We start from the raw sequence: 23,185 nt of genomic DNA on the forward strand, positions 1-23,185 counted from the left end.
ACATTGGTATGCCGCTCTCAGAGGCAGCTAGGGACCACATTTTAGACTCGTTGTGTGTATTGCATGCCTGCTGAAGGAAACAAGGAAAGCAGAGGGCTCTGTACGGTAGAACTGACATACAAGTCTCTGTACTGGTCAAAGGCATTGTTGGCTTCCACCTCCAGCTTGCGCAGCCGAGCAGATGGCATGGCACCGTCTTCCAGGGGAGGATCGTATTTGTTACTCCACGGTGATCTGCCAAAGAGACAAGGAAAATAGAGACGGTTAGACAACCGAGACAAACTCTGAAAGGTTTGAGATCAGTGGATCTGACCCGATCCACAGATGCTGAACTTCCAAAAAACCAAAAGGTACTGAGAGCAGTCTATCTGTACAAATTTTACCCTCAACAGCCATTTCAAACACTGACAAAAAGGGGACACTGACTCCTCAAAATTTACAGCGTACCTGGGGAACACTCCCCGTCTTCAGGTTTCTACTGTATAAATAATCATGCTTGGGTTTGAATCTGTTCCTTCTTAAATATGCAAAAATGAGGCCTCAACTGTTGCACATTATTTAGTTTCATGCAAATACAAATAGCTTGTGTAGGTTATTTGGGATCTGACAGTATTTGAGCTAAACACTGCTGTCTACAATTAAGGTCCAAATTCTCCTCCACTATTTTGCTTTGAAATAAACTCTACTTTTAGCATAACATTAGGAACATGTTTGAACAGTTTGAAGGATTTAACAGGGTTTGTAAAGCTGCAGGTTTTACTATGATTTCTGCAGGTGTGGAAGAGATTTTGTGCTCTTAATGAAAGATTTGGTATTAAAAGATTAATGGAACCCTTTGCCCATCTGCTTGAGACTTTCGTAATTCCCATTCTGTAAACCTGCATTCTCCTCTTCATTTCCCCTGTGAATAACCAACCTACATATATCACTGCTGGTTTAAAGAAAGGTACCTCTACCCTTTACCTACTCACTTTCAAAATACTCCAGCCTACTAGCACTAGGTCTTAATGCAGTCCATACGTAAGGGCTTTTTCCTCAGTAGCCATTTGTTATTCATTTCTCAGAAAGGCATCTAGTTTTGACATCTGTTTAATGCAAAGCACAAAGAACGGGCTCTGCTTCGCTCTGGCTTTGCGCTTTTACAACACTTCGCTCCTCCCTACCACGTCTGACTCAAAAGGTGAGACACCAGGAAAAGCTAAATCATTATGCCACGTCCACCCAGAGCAATGTTTTTCAGGTGGTGGTTCTCATTTTAAAACAGTCGCTTAAAACTCGGTTGCTTTGGAGAAAAGTCAACAGCTACAGTAGTGCTCCTTTACCTAACAACTCTCTGAAATCTGGAAAAGATTCACGCAAAAATCACCACCGGTCCTATCTGCGGGATTCCCAAGTGGCACACCTACACCCATCAGGCAGTACACACAAAACCAAACGACACCAAAGAAGTTCAGGCAGACAGAGCGTTGACCTTGCCATCATGAAGTCTGCAAAAGCAAAGCCAGGGTTTGTATGCCTGGCAACGCAGAAGTGTACTGCTACCTTATCAGCAGCATTCATTAGGATGCGCTTACTTTTTCTTTCTCTACTAAATTTTAAAAGGCAAATTCATAAAAAAATTCTACTGTTTCCTGTAAATTCGGAACACTGTGCTTCACTGAGCAGAGAACCCATGCAGAAGCCACAGTTAAGATACTTTAATTGTAAACATTAGATGTCTTTTGCAGGCTGCAGGAGTGGGATTTAAAGGAAGCCTAGTAACATAGATTCTTCTTGCTAGCAGATTGTGGCATTTTCAACCCATTACAGTTGGAGCCAGCAGCAACTTCACCTAAAAAAAAAAAAACTCGTAACACAACCCTGTATTTTTTTTTCTTTTTGGGGAAGAGTACTCACAACGCATTTAAAAACTTAAATGGAGGCTATTTGAAGAAAGACAGACGAACAAGCACTTAAATTTCAAAAGTCAGACCTCTAATTTCCCTAAAAGAGAATGTTTTTTGTTTCAGCTAACAGGTTTCAGTGTTGTTGGCACCAAATTCCCCATACGGATTCCATTTAATAGAGTGATCAAACATACTTAGAGTGGAACTGTATGGACAAAGTCAGGGACCTTGAAGTCTTATAAAGAAAAAAAAAAATTAATAAAAGGTCTGCCTTCACAATGTGGATTCCACGGCTGTTTGATATCCTCCACAAACCTTTGTTATTACAGGAGCACTCGCAGAAGTGCCTGCGAGACTACGCGCACAAAAGGCTGCTCCCACAAGCAGTAGTGCGATAATAGGAAGAAACTGAAAATTATCTATTTATGAAGATCCAAGAGAGACTCCAAAAATCTACCTTCTGATCCATGTTCGACATGGAGAAAATCAAGTCTAAATACAAGGAAGGAGTAAACTGTGATGGGCTAAGCATTAGGATATTCATTCCCCTGTGTGCTGCCCCATGAAACAGATGGAGTTATCAGCTCAATGGCCAAACATCCCGCAGCAGCTTTTTTTCAAAGCTAATTCCCAGTCAAATTGTAAAGCCGCTCAAAAAAAACCCTATAAAACTTGATTCCTAGTGAGAAAGTCTGACTACCTAGCTCCACCTTTCCTGCCAAAGTAGCAGGAGGCTCACTTGTCCGCAAAATGCTTTGAAATCCTTGGATTAGTATTAACAGAAATGCAATTAGCAACCTCTCCAATAAGAAGAAAACCAATGTTTAGTTTGAAGTGTGCAGTAATTGGGGATGTAGCACGTTGCAGGCAGGGAACAGTATTTCTTGGGACTTCTAATCAAGCGTGTGGTTCTGAAAAATCTTTGTGGAAATACTGAAAGCTTTTAAAAGCACAGTAAACTCCTCCTAGATTTTGGCCTAATTGATTAAATTAGTGTAAGAGCCACTTCCCAGTAACAACTTCAGATTTTATGAGGTATGAGTAACAGTGTCTGAACACAGGCACAGAATGGGATTAACACATGCGCATGTTAGCATCGCTTGGTTTTTAAAGGCTTTTGCTTTGTACTGAAAGAAAGAATTTACTTCACGAAACAGAGCTGAGACCAATCAATTCCAGAAGGAAGAATCACTTCAATCCAGAATGCTTGAATCGAAAGCCTTGAAGAACAGCATTCTTTAATGCCAGCAATTAATAAATTATGCCTATTCTATACAAATAAATTAAATAGCTTTTCTGAAACCCCATTACTTAATAAGTCCTGACAATTTTGAAGTGACTTAAGAAACCTAAGTCCTCCTGTTTCCTTGTAACTATTTAAATATCTTCTCAGAAAGAAAGAGATTGAGCAAATCTCAGAGGCAAGCAGGAAACTAACCTTAAAGAAAGGGCTGCCACATGCGCTAATTAAACACGGAGAGGTGGGGGGAGCGAGTGTTATTAGTTATTGCAGCGTGTCACAATACTGTTTAACAAGGGCCTTTTCAGGTTTCCTGCGCCGCTGGTGATAGATGCTCATGTCAACAGCTTAAATAGGATGCAAGGGGACTGCAAGAAACGTATCACAACTTCAGTGAGAAAGCACGTCTTGAAAGACCCACAAGAAATACAGGATCTAATCCCTTCTCTTGCATCTGCCAGAGAGGACGCAGCTGCGTGAGTACACCTTGTGGAGGGCAGAGCCTATAAAACTCTATGCTAGCTACTAATTTAGAACTGCTTAAATGCATGTAGCTGCTAACATAGATCTGACCGACTTCGACATACAAGCTTAATGCACAAATGCTTTTAAAAGGCAGCAGGCTCTTTTGTAGAAGGTTGAACAAACTTTCAATGTTAGACTAGTACCCTAAACAATATGAGTGAACACTTCACCTTAGAGACCTTCTTACTTCTTGGCCACTGCAATAGGTTATATTTTAAAAAAACTCACTAAGATTTACACTCAGCCACAATCCAGACACACTGTCAAACTTTGCATCCATTATCAGTCTCCTTCTCCTACTTCTAGGACAAAATGAATCTCAGCATGTTCTCTTTGTAAATCATCTGCAGACAGATAATGCTTTCAGTTTAGGTAAGTACCTTTCCTGCAACTCAAAGTAATTGAAACCAATTAATCTAGAATCCTTTATAAGCTTACTCACTTCTGCAATGATGGCCTGAGCCAAAGAAAAAAAAAATTGTTAAAATATTTTCTGGAATTCCACTCTGAAATAGAATTCTTGAAACATTCTGGCCAGGTGAATGTAAAACACCACTGCAAATCTGCACAAAGCAAAGCTAAATTCGTACTGTAGATCAGTTCCAGCTGTTAGCACTAAAAATGTAAGCTATTACCATGAAGCTGCAAGGAGAGCCAGAGATGTAACCCTTACAGTCATAACCAGGAGCAGCAGAATGGCTGAACTGTTAACTCAGGACACAAGATGAACGGTGGTCATTACTTCACAGCCTAGCACCCTTTTTGTTAAGAGAAAAGAATAAAAGCTAGGTGATGCGATATTCACAAAGGTTTCTGGACTACAAGCTTTGTGACTCTTAATTGAATATTTGGAACTATGCCACTGTTGCTACAGCCATTAAGAAAAGGCAGGCAATGCAAAAAAGGGGGGAAAAAAATAAATGCTCAAATACCTGGGCGATTACAGTCACTCAGCTGTAATCATCCTAATGGCAAGGTATAGAATAAAAACATTAAAAGAGAGACTGCGTTCAAAGTGGCAGCCAAAAGACTGAAAACTCATTGTACCATTCCAGTATTACAGTCCTTTCTACTTCAAAATTCATTATATTATAATTACATGCGGCTTATATTGTTCTAATATTTTCATTGTTTTTGTCTACAGTCCTCAGAATAAATTAGCTATTTCGGTAGAGACGGATTCCTTTTCTTTGCTAAAAAACTTGGGCCAAGATTTTCATAGAGAACTAATGACATTGCATGTCCAAAGACAGATGCAATCCCTTGCAAAACGTGAGTGCAAGAGCCTTTCCCAGCTGATGAGTCCACCCTGTTTTGTAGAAACAGAAGATGATTTTGTTTGAACCGACTGCTTGCATCATCTCTTTTCTGTTGTTATCCATTCCAAAAGTTTTACAACCTAGCAACAATAGATGGTTTAACTTCACGCCAAGGCCATCACAATCATTTCTTCTAGAGATCAAACTGGTTTTAATTCTCTAAGACATAACTATTCTACAGAAAACCTAAGAGAAATGTGTTAGTCACCCCTTTAACAAGATAACATCATCACATTTTAGGCTTCAGTGAATGACTGCAAATCACAGGAAAGAAAACGTGCAGAAACACTGTGGTTTCTAGGATAAAACATATCTTGTTCTGGAGACAGACAGTGGGGACCTGCCTTGCAAAGGTCATCAGATTAGCAGCCATACAACCATGTTATCTGAAACTGAAGCACTTCACGGTGGTCTGGAGATGAAGATGTTTATGCCCTTTCACATGAGGGAAATACCAAGAACAACTTCCACAGTCAATGTCTTAGCCAAGAGAAGAGGTTCTGAAACAGTCCCAGCTTCATCACCAAGAAGAGTTTAATATCATTAAATTTCTTTTTTTGGCTAAGAATAAGAGGGAGATAGGACTGCAATACTTGTACGTAGTTCTCATTTACAAAGTAAACCAGTTAGCTCCTTGCTTTGGATATGAACTCACCTATATGAGTCTCCATCTCTGTTGTAGTCACACAATAGATAGTCTTTTCCTACCACCTTATCTCGTGCAATCTTCAATGGCTGATCAACAGAGGAGAGGAGATCTTCACAGAGGCTTGGGACCTGATGGTTTGGAGGAAAAAAAACAGGGAGGGAAGAGAGGATAACACATTAAGGTTAAAAGAGACTGGCATCCCTAAGAACAGATTTTGTTATTAATAGCCCACATCTGTCCCAAAGCCAGAAACCCTTTTTTAAAAAAAAAAAAAAAAAAAAAGGCAAGCTGCACTTAAGTTACAACACAATCCTATGCTCCCACCTCCAATAATTTCAGATTTAATTACCTAACCACTAGTGTGGTCCAGTACACTTAAATATATACATTCTCCATGTTAGCTTCTTGCCAAAGACGGCCAGTAAAGTGATTGTCAAGGACTGATGAATAAAGGTAAATATTTATAATGGAGTGGAAACGAGAGAGCTGCTAAAAGAATACACCATCCATACGCTAGAACGTATTTTTCACAAGCTCCCACTCTGGGTAGAGTTTAGAGTAGTTTCCAGGCAGCTGGCCAAACATTACCATGTTGGCTAATAAAATACGCGTGCGTCTGTGCGCGTGCACGTATAAATCAAACACATCTCCTACACAGGTAGCTTTTAATGGATTCATAATCCCAGCTGTCTCCCTGCACTTTGTGTGGAGAAAGACTACAAGATCTGCTTTTAACGTGGCAGAGAGGCTTTGACGTACTGCAAAGAGATGAGACATTCTGCAGCCTGAAGCTAGCCTGGATGCAAGCACAAGCAAATCAAGCAAATTCCATCCCATGGCCTCTCGTTCTGGGGCTGACAGCAGCCCCGTTATCAGTATCAATATTCCTATACTGCAGGCTTTGGCCATGCTAGCAGCTTCCTCCAGGAACTTCATCTCCCCCGTAGATACTTTAGGGCACGTGCAGCAGTGTGCCCCGATCTACCTGAGGGACGATCAACAAATCATTCCTGGAGCTATTATTAAACAATTAGTGTATTGGTTATTTCCCTTGGGAAAAGCATTCCAGATTTCCCCCCTAAGGGAAAGGGACTAAAGTAAAACGCTCTTTCCCAACAGAAGGTTGGGAACACAACAGGGTATAGGACAATTGGTAAGTTCTTGAATATATTGGTGACGACATGCTAATCTTCTTTATCTTAATCTGCTAATACAGAAAATAAAAGAAATAGCCAATGTGGAATCTCTTCCACATTTCATTCTACATTGTAGAGATGAAAACCCAATTGCGAACATGAAGACAAAATGCAATCGAGGGTAAAATTAATCATGAAGTGATGAATTCACAACTCATAAGAAATGAAAAGAGGAGGGAGGAGGGAACAAAGAAAACATGGAAATGTGCTTTCTTCTCTTCAAGCCATTGATTCAGTGAACTGGTTGATATGATTTCAAAGGAAAGAAACCTACAGGAGAAAAAACAAATTAGGGGTGCAACAGCTCCCAAAAGCATACACGCAAACTATTTTAATGCACTAGATGCGACATAAGAGATCAAACTGCCTGAAACAAAAACATTCCTAATCCCAAGTACAAGGCAATAACATACAGAGGATATTAAGTCAAAGTAAGCAGGGACAAATATAAAACAACATGACCGCAAAAGACAAAAAAACCCCAGAAAGACCAAAGTACAAAACAAGATGTGGTTAGCAAGAGACGCAACACCTAGCCCACACAATCACCCCATAAACACATAAAAAACAAGAGAAAACCCAATAAATGGTTGGTAATGTTACTGACAGTGCTGAAAAAGCTGAAATATTAGTTTGGGGTTTTTTACTTTGGTCTATATACACTGTAATGTGGTAACAAGGGATAACTGAAGAGTCTAGATTAAAGAGCAGGGCAGTTACGTATTTATATAAAAGTTAGATGCTTCTCATTGGCCTTCATCATTTGATACTCGGAGACCTGGCTGCAGCGACCTCAAAACCATTACGCATTCACTGAGTAAATAAAAGTGGACAGGACGCAAGCAGCTCCTAGGAAAATCTTTACTTTTTCTGAAAACAGACAACCCTAATACTCCACAGAGCTGATACAAATCAGCAGTGTCGTGGCCCAAGTTAAGTGAAATGATGTATCTGTGTTCGTGAGCCCATCTGGTTCCACTTTGCCTCTTCCTTCGCTTCTCCATTAGCTATTAATTTTAGGCTGACTCTTCAGGCAGAGAGCAACTTGAGATGACTGCTTCAATTTCGGATGCACACACAACAAGACCCAAAGCACCTCATCATTAAGAGCTAGGCTCCACGGTGTTCCGAAGAGTGACCAGCTGAATATATTCCTTCTTCTCGGCTGCTCCTTGGCCAGCTGCCCATCAGCACAGAGATAAGCGTCTAGGAACGGACTCCTCACTCTGACGTGCGTTTAGAATGAGTTATAGTGATGAAAACACAACTCGGAGAAAAGTGGCGTTTTTCCCAGATTCTGTTTCTATTCAATTTCTTTGGGAAAAGCCCTATGCTACACGTGCGGTTAGAGAGCACGAGAGGTCTCGCTGTACAATTCTTCAAACTCAAATATACATACAAAGCATTTTCAAAAGAAATCCCAAACTCAAGACAGAATCAATTCCCCTGCAGAAAAGCTCCTAATAACCATCTGAATCTAAGACCCTTACAAAAAGCCACACAAGTAACTTTTAAATTTAACTTTCTTTTAAAAATAGCACATGCCTAGTATGGTGTTTCCATACTGCTCAGTGGGAGAGCACAGTTTCTTATTGACTAGCAGGAACTCTTAACACGTTGTTTTTAAGATGCAATCTATTTAATTTCCACACAGTAATGGTGAAGTAAACTTATCTCTGGATGATTTGGTAACCCAGATATTCATGAGCACAGTCACTTTTCCAATTTCTAAGAGCTGTGGCTAGTCTTACAGCCATAACAGTGAACGCATTGTATCATATACTTACTAGAATATACTATACTATATTATAATAGTCTACTGTAATAGCATGCTATATACCCATTGTCTCTTCGCTACAGAGACTCTACAGGACTTCAGGCAATATATTCTTTTCTCTTTCTCCTTTCAGAATAAAACAGGGAAGTAAACCCACTCATTACTTTGGAAGCATTAGAAATTTCCAACACTGTTTATAAAAAGAACAGAGATATTCCAGCTGATGGAACTACTCATGTAATTCTAACTATCAGAAAAACATCCAAGTGTGGCACAGTTACCCCAAGAGAATCATTTCTGTATCATTTATTACATCAACTTTCAACAGCTGCTGTACTTCCTTCCTAAGAATGAATTTACAAGATTTATGCATACTGGTCTTCCTCTTCTACGTTACAAAGCTGCTTACAAGGCAAATGCAGTAATTTGAACAAGGTAATTTGCAGCTTTAAACACTTCAGCTACACGTTCATGAGACTATTTGATTCCTCCTGAATTCAGGTCATTTGCATTTTAGAACACGCAATGGTATTTGGCACAGCCAGGCTAAGCTAGCTGCTGCAGTGTAAGCACTGAGCAATTATTTTACACTATGCATGTACCTTTCCTTAAATTCTTCTCCGTGTCAAGTATTGAACCTTCCTAAAGCTTTTAAATTACTTTTGTGCACATTCAAACTGTTGCAGAATTCAGTTTATATTTAGCAAGAAAACATCCAAATCTTCTGATCCCAAAGACAGCTCTGCTTAGAAGACCAACGGATCCTAAGTTTTCAGTCTGCAACAGAGGATTTGCATTGTTAACTTTTCTTATTAGCTTGTCCTACGTTATCTGAAAAGCCAAAACACACTTAGGTGCCTAAGTGCATGTCTCCAACAGTCATTATATAGGGAACTTTGATTTAGATTTCGAAACGCAAGAATTAACCCACTCCCCAGGCCAAATACTGAAATGCCAAAGCAGTGATTTTGTTCAATTCATCACTGCACTATAAGTGTCACTGCGATGAAAACATTGAAGCTATGAGGACTGTTTTATAAGCAAAGACTGGGCTTCCATCTTTATTTTGACACAAGTTTTTCCCCCTCTCAGCAGTGGAAGGTCAAATGTAGAATACAATCTTAACCTTATATCCTTAGCTAAAGGCCATCATTAATTTACTTTGGTCCACAGCGTGCTCTGGACCCTAATGCACACATGATTCCACAAATAAGCACTCAATCATCTGTTATGGTGGTTGTATGTATAGTCATGGAGCGAGACCACCCTCAATGTAAATTAGGAAAGAAAGAAAGAAAAAAAAAAAAAAAAAAGAGGAATCTCAGGGGGTCCAGACTCAGCTGCTCAGCCTGGAACTGAACAGCAGCATCATTCAGAAGCACATACCATGCAACAGGGCACTGTGTTTGTGGGATTTTTTTTTTTCCAAGGAGATATACAATGAATGTGTAGTACAGAGGAAAGAAAAACTGAATGAAGAGTGAGTTAAGCATACTCTCCTGCATGTTGAACAAGGATTCTGTTGTCTCATGTAACAGTATTCTCCATCAGAGCAAGTCAGGTATGTGGACAGTGTTTTAATTAAGTCAACTGCTCTGCTATCAAGACAAATAATCACTTGTGCCAAAGTCGGAACCGTACACTTTTTGGAGTAGCTAACCTAATAATCATTCCTTCTTGACTCACTTTCTGGTAAAGGAACTTATTATCAACTAAGCAATTGTTTCTGAATTATTTTTTAAAATATGATTAAACAAGCATCTAAAAAAGGTTAGAGGAAATAAGTACTTCAGCTCTCCACGTCTTACATCCACTCTCCATCCTTGCTTGGATCATGCTGGCTGAATTGCCTCAAATTCTGCACCTTACATATTCAGGACAGTTAATATTTTGGCTTACTAAACATACAACTTGAGTACACTAAGTTTATTATTTTCTCCTACAGCCTTGACTGAAATGAATCATGTTTACAATTGAAATAGCAATATTGTTAGTGTCAAGTTCTGTGCTTGGAAATAGTCTTTTTCCATGCAGAGGTCAGCATGTACCTCCACAGGAACCGTACACACTGCAAAACTATGCTAAATGCAGCAAAAATTAAAGGTGAAACGTTTTTTCCTTAAAAAAACAGAAGGAAGACAAAGCAAGCTTCAAAAGATTAGCATTCAGACCCATTTGTCTTTTGAATTTGTGTCTATAACATGCAGGTATCTGAATACATGTGACTAGAGCGGTTTTTAATTAAAAGACACATCCAAACAGGAAAGCGAGTATTTTAATTGCATGCGAACTCTTAAGACTTGATTTTTCTTTTTTAAGAGAACTTACATCATTACAGAAGTGGACAAAGCCACTGCCCGCATCACTTGGGGAAATGGCTCGAATGCAAAGAAGAGCCCATGCAAGTTACCCGGCACTCTTGCAAAATAACCATTTTGGCACACGACCCCACTTCAGCCCAGATTCCTCCCCTCTGGGCCAGCATCTAATTATTATTATAATTTTTCTGAGGCATTCCACAGCCTCAAGATTTCCTGTTCCTGCAGAACACAGACATGGCCTAACGGATGTTGTGGAAACTCAAGAAGGAAGCCTGGCTCCACTCATCTTGGGCCTAAAACCACTAGTAAAGTCACTCCCACAAATCCACACATTGCTAAACCTTAATTTGATCCATCAGATGTCCAAGGGCCACACATTCTTCAAGCTTTGTTTATTAAATGACACTTAAATGGACTTGTGTGTTCAAGACCAGATGTAATTGATATTGGAAACAGCTCAGCTTTATCCAAGTATTTGCACTGAATTCCAGCACTGCAAGAATTAGCAAAACCAAAATTAAAACCAATCAGCTTTTCTGGAAAAAGGCAAACATTAACAAGATTACAGATCCAAGTTTGTCTAGTTAGCGATGTCATAGCAGAAACATTACATTAATTACAGAATTTTGCAATTCAGCTCGAGAAACTACATTTTAAAAACTCTGAAAGGTGACTACCGCTCATAAAACAGGATCCTTGGCATTCTTCCTATGATTTGCTGGATAAAATAGGGCTTTTGCTAGATTCCCCATTCTGTAGCTTACTGAGAAACAAAAGCTAGCCATCTGGCAGGCACGGCTAGACTGCCCTAGACTTTGACTAGTGACCTGCAGGTGAAGGCTTCTGTATCTCATTACCAGTCACAAGTCCCATGAGCCATCACAGCATATCAATATCTTGGGAAGTCTTGACTGCTTGTGTCAAGAGTCCAGCTGGTGTTGGAGATATCCAGCAACAATTCAGGGATATGCAGAGGCATATTCTCTCCGGCAATGTTTCTATATCCTAGCTTCTCCCCCCATCTTTAAAAGAGGTTAGATAAGTTTCTAATTAGGATTCAAGGTCATCAAGTGATGTCCCCCACACACTCCTTTAGAAAGATATTTAAACAGACATTTTACGGATCTCTAACACCAGCAGTTCAGTGGCAGGAGCCTGGAAGAAAAAAAGGCACAGTTTAGGCTTAAAAAGAAAAAGAGTAAGTAAATACGAAGCCAGGAGTGAAATTTCACTTTTACAGTCTCATGCAAGTAAGTGGAGTTGCTAGCTCTAAGCCAAGCATCACATTAACAATTTATATATATTAATTGCTATCTCCAATTACCATCAAGATATCCAGAGGTAATCTTTCCTAGCTGGAAAAGCTCCTGCTTACAGCCACTCGCCAAATGGAAAACTGGCTCTGAACAACCATAAATTTATTCAGAGAGCCAGAGCCCCTTTCTTTAGCCAATAACCCTTGCGTTAGAAACCCGACTGGCTGCTGGTGGCTTAGAGCCTATCACGCAAGTCAACGAGGCCAGGAGAACAGCAGGTCAAAAACTCAGCTTTGAGACCACGAGCCTGTCAATGCACTTCTGCTTCCACTCTTTTAAGTTTTCACTGGGTCTGATCTTTTTTTTTTTTTTTAAACATCTTCCACCCTCCCTAGACATTCAGTTGGCCATCTGCATTCAGTTATTTTATCTTTCTCCTCAATGCTGCATACTGCTTAGGCTCTTGGACTCAAAATACAAAAAGCTCCAGTCACATTCTCATGTTCTTTACGGTCTGTGCAGCCCAAGCAATGCAATTTTCCTCAGGATAAATTCTCTAGCTTCATATATCTTCAGTTATTAACGGCATGCAAGCAGATTTGATACTTGCCTGGAGGCACTCTAGCTACATGAAGCAAGGTCCTGAATATTGTTCAAATATTTCAAAATTGTCTGTTTATACATTTTTAAATTCATCACTCTGGGACTTTCTAAAGAGTAATACATTCTACTAAAAATACTTAAGCATTCTCCTGTCATGAGAACGCAAAGATGATCACCTCCCAGATCTTTAATTGCAAACAGAGCCTTGAAAAATAACCAGTAAAGTTACTGACTGCTGTATCTATAAAAAGAACTCTAGCTTTAATTCTTCCATGACAGCACAGCTTGATTCTGTACTTCAAGAAAGCTTTCACTTTTGGGAATAAGTGGAGTATTATTTGAATCTCAGTCTTAACTGGGAAAAGAAAGGAAGAAAGTTGTGGCTGTGAGCAAACCCCACTCTCCTGGCGAGTCTGCTTGTCCATTTTGTGAGCCAGTTTTGTAAGGATGATTCTCCATCCCCACTTTATGCCAGCTATCTGATTTTTCTGAGTCAGCTGGATTTTTCATCTAATTTATATTAAATACACACAGGCAAACATCCAAATTAAACACTCAGCAGGAAATTCATACTTGCAAAAGTAACCTGCTTAACTTTTACCGAGATTGAGAGCACATCAACTTCCATACTCAAGTCAAAGCCATCAAGACAATCCTGTCACAGACCCCTTATTTGCTGCACATGGCCCACGTGCACAATAAATCCAACTTCCATCTTCCACCTTTCCCAGAGATGCATCCCCCTAAGACACGTCAGTCTCGCAAAAAACCCCAAAAGGCTTCTGGAGGCTGTGACCCCAGCTATCGCTCACCTACCCTGTTATGTGTGCTTCCAAGGTGTCCTAGGAGGAGATCCTCCACGACAGCACTACCTGAAAGCTGATGCCTTCTTTGGCGTTTCTCTTGGAAAGAGCACAGCTAAAAGTACATGGGGACTGACTTACTGTACAACTCATCTTAAGAGAAAGGAAGCAGGAGGACAATTCTCTCAGATTGTTCTGATCTTTCAGTATAAACCATTTAGCCACTTGGAAGTGAGCTCTACCAGCTTCCTCACTTCATGGCACTCTGATTTCCATGAGCCAAAACAAGATGTCACTCTTAACTGACAGAAGAAACATTTCCATCCAGAAAATACCCTTAATATTCTCCTTTCAGCACGTGATGAGAACAGATGTGATTCACAACTTACTTCGATGAGAAGCACAGTATATCAACAGCAGCAACTTCTGGACAACGTGAGGCAATAAGGAGGTGAGGCAGTATTTATGGTACACAATTAAAATCTGTATTAATGTTACAAGTGCTATCACTTGCCGTATCCTCACGACAATTCCATGTAAGAGCAGTGCAATCATCTTTAGCACTCCTCTTACAGGAACTGCTTTACAGTTCGGACTTGGCTGACAGGTGGGTGCTCCAAGACTTCAGTTATCCATTTCCAGAGGAGCTACATGGAAGATTATTCTCATTTAAATTAGTTGTCCTTAAAATGGTATGTGCCTACACTAAGTTCTTTTTGTAGAGATTAAGAAGTCCTCTTGTACATTTTGACAGCCTCTGAGTAGTCTCTACAAATAATGTCTAATTGAATTCTAACCAGAGCATTCCATGCCAAGGCACATTACCAGCACCACGCACAGCTTCTTTCAGGCAGGACTTCTGGAGTCCTATGATTGACAAGGTCTCTAATGAACTCTAATTGAAGACTCAGCAGTCTGAAAAATGCAACAACAGATGTGGTAAAAGGGCAAACCACAAACTGTTTTGCTAATGAATGAAAAGTGTCTGGTCTGATGAGGGCCAGTGACCCAAAAATTCTCTTCTTCCACCCACCCTTTTACTTCATGTTCAAGTTTGGACCCTTTCCCTTGTCAGCCCAACACTTGGGGGCAGTAACGTACAGTCTTGAACATACTCCACGTACTCATCTTGGCAGCAAGATGCTCTTTTATTAAACAGCAACAGCAGAGCATGGCTTTCACAGAGTAAGAGGGACCTCAGGGAGGGAACTTAGTGCAGTCATCCTTCCCAGCAGGAACACAAGCCTAGGAAGTAGATGTCCATTTCCAACTATCATGGTTTTGGAAACCCTTTTGCATGCAAAGACATTTCTAAGTCATCTTCATCTCCTTTCAACGGATCTTAAGCAAGCACCAAAACAGTAGCTACACTCATCAGTCCGGAGATCTATTCCTATAGAAAAACTACGGAAAGCTGAGCTGCAAGCAGACTTCAAGTAATAACCTACGCTTCACAACGAAAAAAAATGACGCGGGCCCCTGCTTCACGTCTACTCCAGCATGGCAGTGTAATGAAGCAAGGAAACCAAGCACAAAGTAAGCAGAAGTCAGGGTGCCATCTTTTATAATTCTATCACAAATTTAATGAACCTGCTCATGCTCGTCATGCATTTGAAGTCCGACCTTTTCCTTCAAGGAGGTTATTGTCTGGTAATGGTACAGGAAACAGAATAAAAACGTCAGCTGTAAAGGTTTGGATGAAACTTGCCAAAAAAGGTCAAAAAATTATTCGCCTGAGTCTGGCTTATGATGTTTTTGGAACTATTACAGGTGGCAGTGCATACACTGCTCTTGTCTAGCTAGAGCATAGACTTCAGTCTTGCAGACGTCAGGCTGAGCGCGGGCTGCAGAAGAGGTCTACAGATGTCTCGACAATGAAGAAATCATACTGGATTTAACAAATTGTTCCATCTCCACCCCAGAGAAGGGACTGCAATGACTCGTGTGGGAATCACACAGACCCTCCTTCTAACAAGCGTCATTCAAACTGGTCTGTTTCATGTTACACTTGCAATATGAAAAGAAGCCCAGTGAGCGTGTTGCTGATGGAAAGCATGTAGAGCACTAATGAGCACCATCCAAAAGTAATTCCAACATTTAGAGGTAACCAGCAATTTTCCGAGTCATTAGAAAAACCTCATACCAATTATACAGTCAAGCTTGCCATAGCTCCCCAAACAACTCATTGTTCTGAATGGTCCTTGGAGCTGCTCAAAACCCCGATATCCATTCAGTCCTCCAAATTTCATCAGAAAACCAACCGTGTCGCACCAGATCATATCAATGATTTAGTTATTCTGTGTCCTATCTCCAACAACAGCCACAAAAACGATGCTTTAGGTTGCCAAGAGTTTTGGTGGCACAGATGTAGCCAATTACTACATGGTTTCAAGAAATAAATAATCCCTTCCTGCGGGGAATAATTTCTTTACCTTTCTTACCTGCACCTTGGCTTATGTAACTAAAAGCAATATTTAAATAGAGTTTGATAAAGTTAAGTCAGCCACAGCTTTTTGACCATGGGACTCCTCCCAAGTTCACTAACACCAGCTTCAATACCACTTAGGAACAGACCTCCTCAACTAAACTTTTACCTGGTAAGAAGCTGCTCTTCTGCACACAAAGATGACAAAACAGCTCAGACACAATTTAAACAATTTAATCAAGAGGCACTAGTTCAAATAGCTGCTATGTGCAGAACCATCAGATTTTTAGGGTCTCTTGGACAAGGTTTGTCAGCATCATGCATAAAATGCAGACCTGCCACAGAAAAGGGATGTACTTCTCACTACAGATAAGAGGAGAGGCTTTATTGAAAGGTCTAACAGCCCTGTTCCAGCTTCAATGTCCTCTGTCTGCAAAAATTTAGAAGCTTAGGTCAGAAGTAAGCCATATATTTAGGCCGGACAATAGAAACAAACTTTCCCAGCTGCCCATATAGTAGGTTCTATATAGATTATATCCATATTTCAGTAATACTTCAAGTTACTCCAGAGGCAACTGTGCCACACACTGTTTTCAGGGACAGTTGACTCTAGCTAGCCTATTATAGCCCAATTGTGCACCAGAGGGTGTGCAACTAACTCTTTTGCAACTACTAACGAGCATACGCATCCTTCTTAAGTTAATTTTCTTAATCAGCAGTTTACAGAAGGAAAACAAATGTTTCAGGGGCAAGCGGAAAACAGGTATTGGGCACAAGGTGGTTGGCTAGGTTTTTGGGTTTTTTTGGATACTCACTGGACTGCAGAATACCTGATATAGCATAAATTACAAATAGACTTGGGTGTTCTCCAGAACCCCAGTGTTCTGACATATTCCGTCTCAGTAATGTCTTTGAAGCATGTGCCATAGCACATCCACCTTGCCTATGCACAAGTCCTGTGTCAAACTACAAACAGGCAGGTAGTTTATCAGGAGACAATACACACGTACGAGGGCACGCATCAACCTTGTATAAAACTGTTCCAAATTACTTTTCCTGAACAGCAGCCTCCAAACTGGTGATGACTTCATCAAGAAAGCTGCTAATGACCCTTCATCCGAAAGCGCGTCCGCGTATACACAGTAGTACCTGTTGGCTTGCCCAAAATAAACATGTAGATGCCTGACATTGTTTGGGCAATTGCTGTATTCTTCAACCTTGCCAGAAGACAAGGAGAGAAACAAATCACCACAGCTCTGAGATGCTTCGGAAAATGTTCTTACATACCAGATCTTCACCACACCCAGGACTCAGCCATTACTTGGTTAGAGCATCCAATACTCACCAAGTCAATGAGGTCACTGAGATTCTTCTCTATCTGCTGCGGAGGCAGACGCCTCATCAAATCCAAGGCACAATCCAGCTGCTGGTCACTCTGCAGAAACAAGAAAATCCCTCCATCACAATATGTACAGGTAATACATCACATTCACACACGCACAAACTCCAGTGCTTGCTGACTCCTCTGATACGAGAGAGACAGTTTCTAGTTCTAAGCGGCAGCATGTTTTGTATTAATACAAATAGATTTCAATAAAGTTCAGTACCATTTGACTGCGGATTACTGACCTGGTATTGCAAAAAGCGTTCTAGACTATGGATTTAAGAGCACGGCTTCAACTGGTGTCATGCGGCCAATTTAACACTGCTGTTGATGGAAAGGAGTCCAGTCCTTACCTCACCAAAAACTGTTTCCAGCGTTGGTGCAAATGTTTAATGCATTGTTTTTCCATGCTATCTCAATAATAATCTGGGTTAGGGAACTGAAAGTTCCTTCTCCTGAAGCAGTTTTAACACTTCCTCATTTGTACTGTGCCATTCAGCTTGAGATAACTAGTATCCAAGACAAATTCTGTTCCAACAGAGCTCTCTCTCCCTCCTTCAGCTTTATCAAAAAACCAGAATGAAACATGCATGCAAAGTATGATCCATTATTTCCTCCTTGCTACAAAACACACACCAAAAGCTGCCTGTACCTGAGAAATCAGGGACTTCAGTTATTTCGAGAAATCACAGCAACGTACTCCAAAGGGCTTATTGCAGCTGGTCTCACATCCAATTGACACAAAAAAAATCCTTAAACTCCACTTCAGAGTCAGAAAATGTGCAACAGACATTACCACAAACACTTGATGAGCTGAACCACGTTCTTGACATAACCTTTAGCTCTCCTTCTCGCCAACAGATATAAACAGACACTTTCCTGCAAGCCTAACAGTACCCAAAATCTGCACGAGTTACTTTGATCAGCAGGTCACCAGGCAGCTGAAGCATAGCCAGTTTGTTTTCAGTGCTTCCTCCCCTCCCTTTTTTCTTTGCTATTTCTAGCCACCCATATACAACAAGCTTAGCTTTAACTTCTCCCTCCTGTGTTCTGCCAAGCTCCAAAAGTTTTATTTAAGAAAGGCTTCAAAACTAAAGCAGTTACATTATCACATTATTCAAGTAGCAGCCCCCAGGTCAGGGAGAAACAGGAAGCAAAGTTTCCTGCAATTAAGCTATACCCTAGCAATGAAGAAAGGAGGCAGCTCTCCGTTTAGAGGACATCCATTATGAAAGCTGTTCTTAAAGGTACTACCCATTCACTATCAAAAGATAAATATTTTACAGCCAGCAAGTCAGACAGCCTGGTCTGGGGAGATTATATATTTATTTCTCATCCAGTTCAGGTTATAGGACATAATCTTAGCAAAATATTCCAGCTCTACAGACAGTTAGGCATCAGCTCCCATGAATCTGCAATAGCCTCCTGTAGATCTGAGGCTTCAACCTGAAAAGCAGGATGCACTGACACCAAGAACAGAAGTTTATGACAGTCACCTGTTGTCATTGAAGGAGGACACATTCAATAACATACATAACCCCCCCCCCGTTCTCTTTAAATACTTGGATAACCTGACAAGCAAGTCCTTGGCTGAAATGAGTCTGGAGTGAAGTTATGTATCTTGGAAAGGGACCACAAATCAATTGCTGAACGGACTATCATCGCATTCATGCACAAAAGTGATGGCCAAGATTTTCAAAATTTTTTACTTATCTTCACTAGATGTTCAGGGGAAGCAAAAACTACTCACTTTTTGCTACTAACCTTTCAGGGCCCAGAAGAAAGATACTATTTAGATGGCCTACGCCTGCCCAGCTCCAGCAGCCAAGCTCAGGCAGGGGATCTTTCTCACCAAGTATTGTCTTTACCTCCCGCTATCTCTTACGTCAAGGAAGGGAAGCTGGCACATGGTCACAAGGTCACGCTCCTCACTTTGGGATTGTGGGAACACTTACAGAAGTGCTCTGTCCTCCTCTGCCAGCTGGAATTGTTTAATAGACAAAAAAGCCTAGGGAAAGATGATGTTAAAAAGCACCACTAAAGCTGCAACCCCAGAATAAGTGTTTTACAGTGCGATAGTTTTGAAATAAGCTACGCTGAATGAAGGAGTGTCTACATTTGCAGTGTTTTATGGATTAACCAAAGGAACTTGGACTGACCATTTTTATAACAATATATTCAATAACAGCTGTAAAAAGACACCAGCAAGACTCTCTAAGGCAGAGATTCTTAAAGGGGTTCAGACACGGCTGGCATACATGGCTGTGTACAATGGAAAAACAAAAATATTCAAGCACATACTAACAGTGTATTTTCCTGGTATCAAAGGGGTAAAAGCAAGGCTGAGCATCAGGACTCTTCAGTTTTCTTGCAGAGCATTTAATTAATTAAATGGCTTGCCAGAAGATCTCTTAAAGCACTGAAACGAAGACAGGTTCTGCTGTATTTCTGTCCCTAAATCTGTGGTTGTACGGTCACTTTAATCCAGCGTAAATCCGTGCTGGCACAGTCAAAAAGGCAATACAAAGCACACAGATTACAGAGCATAGCGGTACCTTGTGGTATTGGACACATCTGGTATGTCCTATTTCAGAACTGAACAGGTAATTTACCAGCATCTTTTGTTTCTGGTTCTTTCACTGTCGGTGAAGTAAGGTTTTAAAAAACAGGTCTGTGGTCAAATACATCCTTTGGTTCCAGACCTCTGCCCCAGCTGGAGTATCTAGAGTAGCTATAGGTATTTAGATACAAGAGATAGGAATCACATCCAAAACCAGCAGCACATGGTTCCCTGATTTTATAGAAGGGTGAACACTCCTAGGGATGTACTACTACTGCAATTTTGACAGCAGCATGTTATTAGAGGCACTGAAAAATCCCACAAAGCCTTCACACAACCCAAGAGGAAGGTGTTCATCGGAGACTTGGGATATGTGTCACCTACCTCACCACAGTTGACCCAACCTACTTCTCTTAACTTCACCTGTTCTGGATTTCCATTTGCTTAATTCTCTTTTAGCACTGCATACTGAAGACATGGTTGCTTAACCAATCTCCAGACAAAACATTTCTACAGAATTTTTGCCTTTAGACATGAAGAGGCTTATAAGCTCCTGCTCACTGAGAAGGTGATTAGACAGGCTGTCTCCCAGTCTGGGCTGCTCTTGAAGCCAAGCTCTTTGAGGTTGCAGGACTTAATGAGCTTAGTGTTTACTTGATATGAGGCCGTTTTCCACCATTCCTGTTTCATCCAGCACAGAGCTCCTGTGGAGGAGTAGGGAGTTCAGACAGAAATTCTAAATGAAGTTTTATTACAGCTCAAGTCACTGAAGGATTTAGAGATCATAGGAATCTCAAAGACTGAAAATATTAGCTTAGATGAAAGCTCCTTAATAAGTTTCCTCTAAAGATGTTTGGCTACCTAGAATCTCCACTTAAGCATCTGCTATAGCATTCCCGTGGTACTACCACAGGGAAAAATGTTATGAATATGTCTATAGGAGTAGCTATGTTTGTTCAGCTTCCTTTGCCTGGATCTGCTCTTCTCTTCAGTCTCTCTGCTGTACTTAGCGTATTTCCAAAAGAGAAACCCTCTCAGAACAGCCACGGGCCTCTGTGGCTAGGCAGTCTGTGTTGAGACTCAAAGAAAAATAAATACTGCTGAAAAAAAGGCAGTTGTATAAATGTGTAGTTGCACAGAGGCACAGTTGTATACTTTAATTCCATTCACTGTAAGCAATGTTGTTCAAAGCCTGAGTATGGGCAGATGTCATTCAATGCAGAACACATAAATAAAAAAAAAACAGGAAGTTACTATAGGTTTTGTTCAGGCATTTTGAGAAGGCGTGTTTGTAGATTGTGTAATAAAACAATGTATTTCCATTTTCAGTGCTTGAAACAAGGGTGCGCTACGGTCATTGTTATTCATTTTAAGAGCAAGGGACTCTTCTGACCTTACATTTGTATGCAGTTACCATGAAAGAGGATGCAAACTGCCAAAATTAAAACAGGCAAAGTGCTGAACTTCCTTTTGGCTCCCACTCGTCATGTCCCCTAAACAACACAGCTCCTTAGGATAAGGGGGGACAGGGCACAGGAATAGCTGGCATTTGTCAATGGTCCCCTGGCAGGATACTGTCCGCTGATAACACCAGGCAACAGGAGCTGACCCAAGATGATGCCAACCTGCAAGCAAGTAAACTACTTCTCATGTAGCTGTTACAGTTCATGGCACCCAAATATGCTCTGCCAGACTAAGGTAATAAACAAACCATACCACATTTGCATTATATTTCGCACAGAATTGTCACCTGATAAATGAGGTTATTCTAAGCCAAGATGTGCACCCAAAGCCTTTCAAAGATCAGTGTCACCGGCAGAACTGGCAACACTTCACTGAAGCTATGCTGGTTTTCTCTTTTCAACAGACACTAGCAATCTGATGAGTTACCACCTACAAGTATTTTTCAGTTCTCTTTTTAAGTATCTTCACACATGCATTTCACTATATACACTTACAGAAATTTGCAGGCTTTATTCACAAGTTTTGACAACTCTCTGTTGCTAGTTACCTGAGACTTAACCTATACTCCGGGTTTTAAGAGGGTTTACCCAAACCTGCAGCTCTACCCATTTCAAAGGCTAAGCCATTCCACTTGAAAGGAGGTAAAAGATTTCATTTAAAGCTCCCAGCCTTACAGTCAGCAGGAATTTGCTTCTATTTATCACAAAGACCTGCAGATTTAATTCCCTGGTCTTCACAGCTTTGTTCTGATAGTTCCTGCTCATTTGACTATGTTATTGCCAAGCATAAACAGAACTGGGCAGTTTCTTCAAAAAGAAAACCAGGCTGGTTTCATTTCTGTATTGTATTTCTATATTAACACTACTCTGAGCTAACTCCTGAACCAAGAGAAACGAGTTGCGGTAGTTCAGTGCTCCTGCAGTGATAGCTTCTCCCTATTTTAGCCCCCTCTGGGAAATAAGCCACTTGGGCCACCAAATCTTTCCCACCAGCAAACCAAATATAACACTTCTAGTCAAGGCATGATTGTGCTGCCTACCCCCTTCCCCATTGGTCATGCCAGCTGAAAAGAATGGAGTGACCTAAAAATTACTTCAGTAGCTAGGATTAAGGTAAAAAAGCCACACACATGTAGGAAGAGCATTCATTATTTGGCCCATGCTGCCCATGTTTGGCCCTGAAATGCCAAGGTTATTAGGACCCTGCAGCTGGGTTATAACAGATAAAACAAAGGTCTTGGAGCTGCTTCGTGCACAAGTTTTGCTCAAGACTGGCATCTGAAAAGTTATCCAAACTTAAGGTACCAGCTGGCATCTCAATTTTCAGAGAACAGAAGGCTAAGATAAAAACCTGAAGGGACACCAAAAATAGAACATTTGCTCAACTTACGCAATTTGAAGCAATCGCACATCAGATCACTTTGGTCACTGGTCAGTTTACAAGCAAAATATCTTCATAAATTAATCCAGGGCCAGAAGTACACAACCAGCAAATTACTTTTTTTCCTTCCTTTTATGTTGCAGACATACCCCAGATTGTAAATCATATTATTTCCTGTCAGTTCTCCCAACAGGAATGTCTGACTAATGTTTCAGCTTTGTGGTACTAAAACACTAAATTTTTTTTAATTGAAACAGATACACAGCTTCCTCTCCTGCTTGTCATTTAAATCCTTGCCAGCTTCCAGAGCTCAAAAGGCAGAAGACTCCCTTTTCAAATTACACAATAGGATAGTATTACTGCTAGAAGCTTTAGCAAAGGGTTGAATTATTGTAAC

The 23,185-nt window shown here is 40.6% G+C and overlaps 1 protein-coding gene across 2 annotated transcripts in view; it reads right to left on the reverse strand.

The window, feature by feature from the left end:
• CAPZB (capping actin protein of muscle Z-line subunit beta) overlaps window positions 1-23,185 on the reverse strand; it is a 61,159-nt gene that overhangs the window by 26,661 nt on the left and 11,313 nt on the right. For both annotated transcript variants that reach the window (XM_075520871.1, XM_075520870.1), the window contains exons 2-4: window positions 17,346-17,435; window positions 5,626-5,747; window positions 121-234 (exon numbers count right to left, since the gene is read on the reverse strand). In XM_075520871.1, the coding sequence (XP_075376986.1) occupies window positions 121-234; window positions 5,626-5,747; window positions 17,346-17,435 (326 nt within the window). The remainder of the gene's footprint in view (window positions 1-120; window positions 235-5,625; window positions 5,748-17,345; window positions 17,436-23,185) is intronic.

The sequence above is a fragment of the Mycteria americana genome, chromosome 18, assembly GCF_035582795.1.
Source record: "Mycteria americana isolate JAX WOST 10 ecotype Jacksonville Zoo and Gardens chromosome 18, USCA_MyAme_1.0, whole genome shotgun sequence".
NCBI classification, from domain to species: Eukaryota; Metazoa; Chordata; class Aves; order Ciconiiformes; family Ciconiidae; genus Mycteria; species Mycteria americana.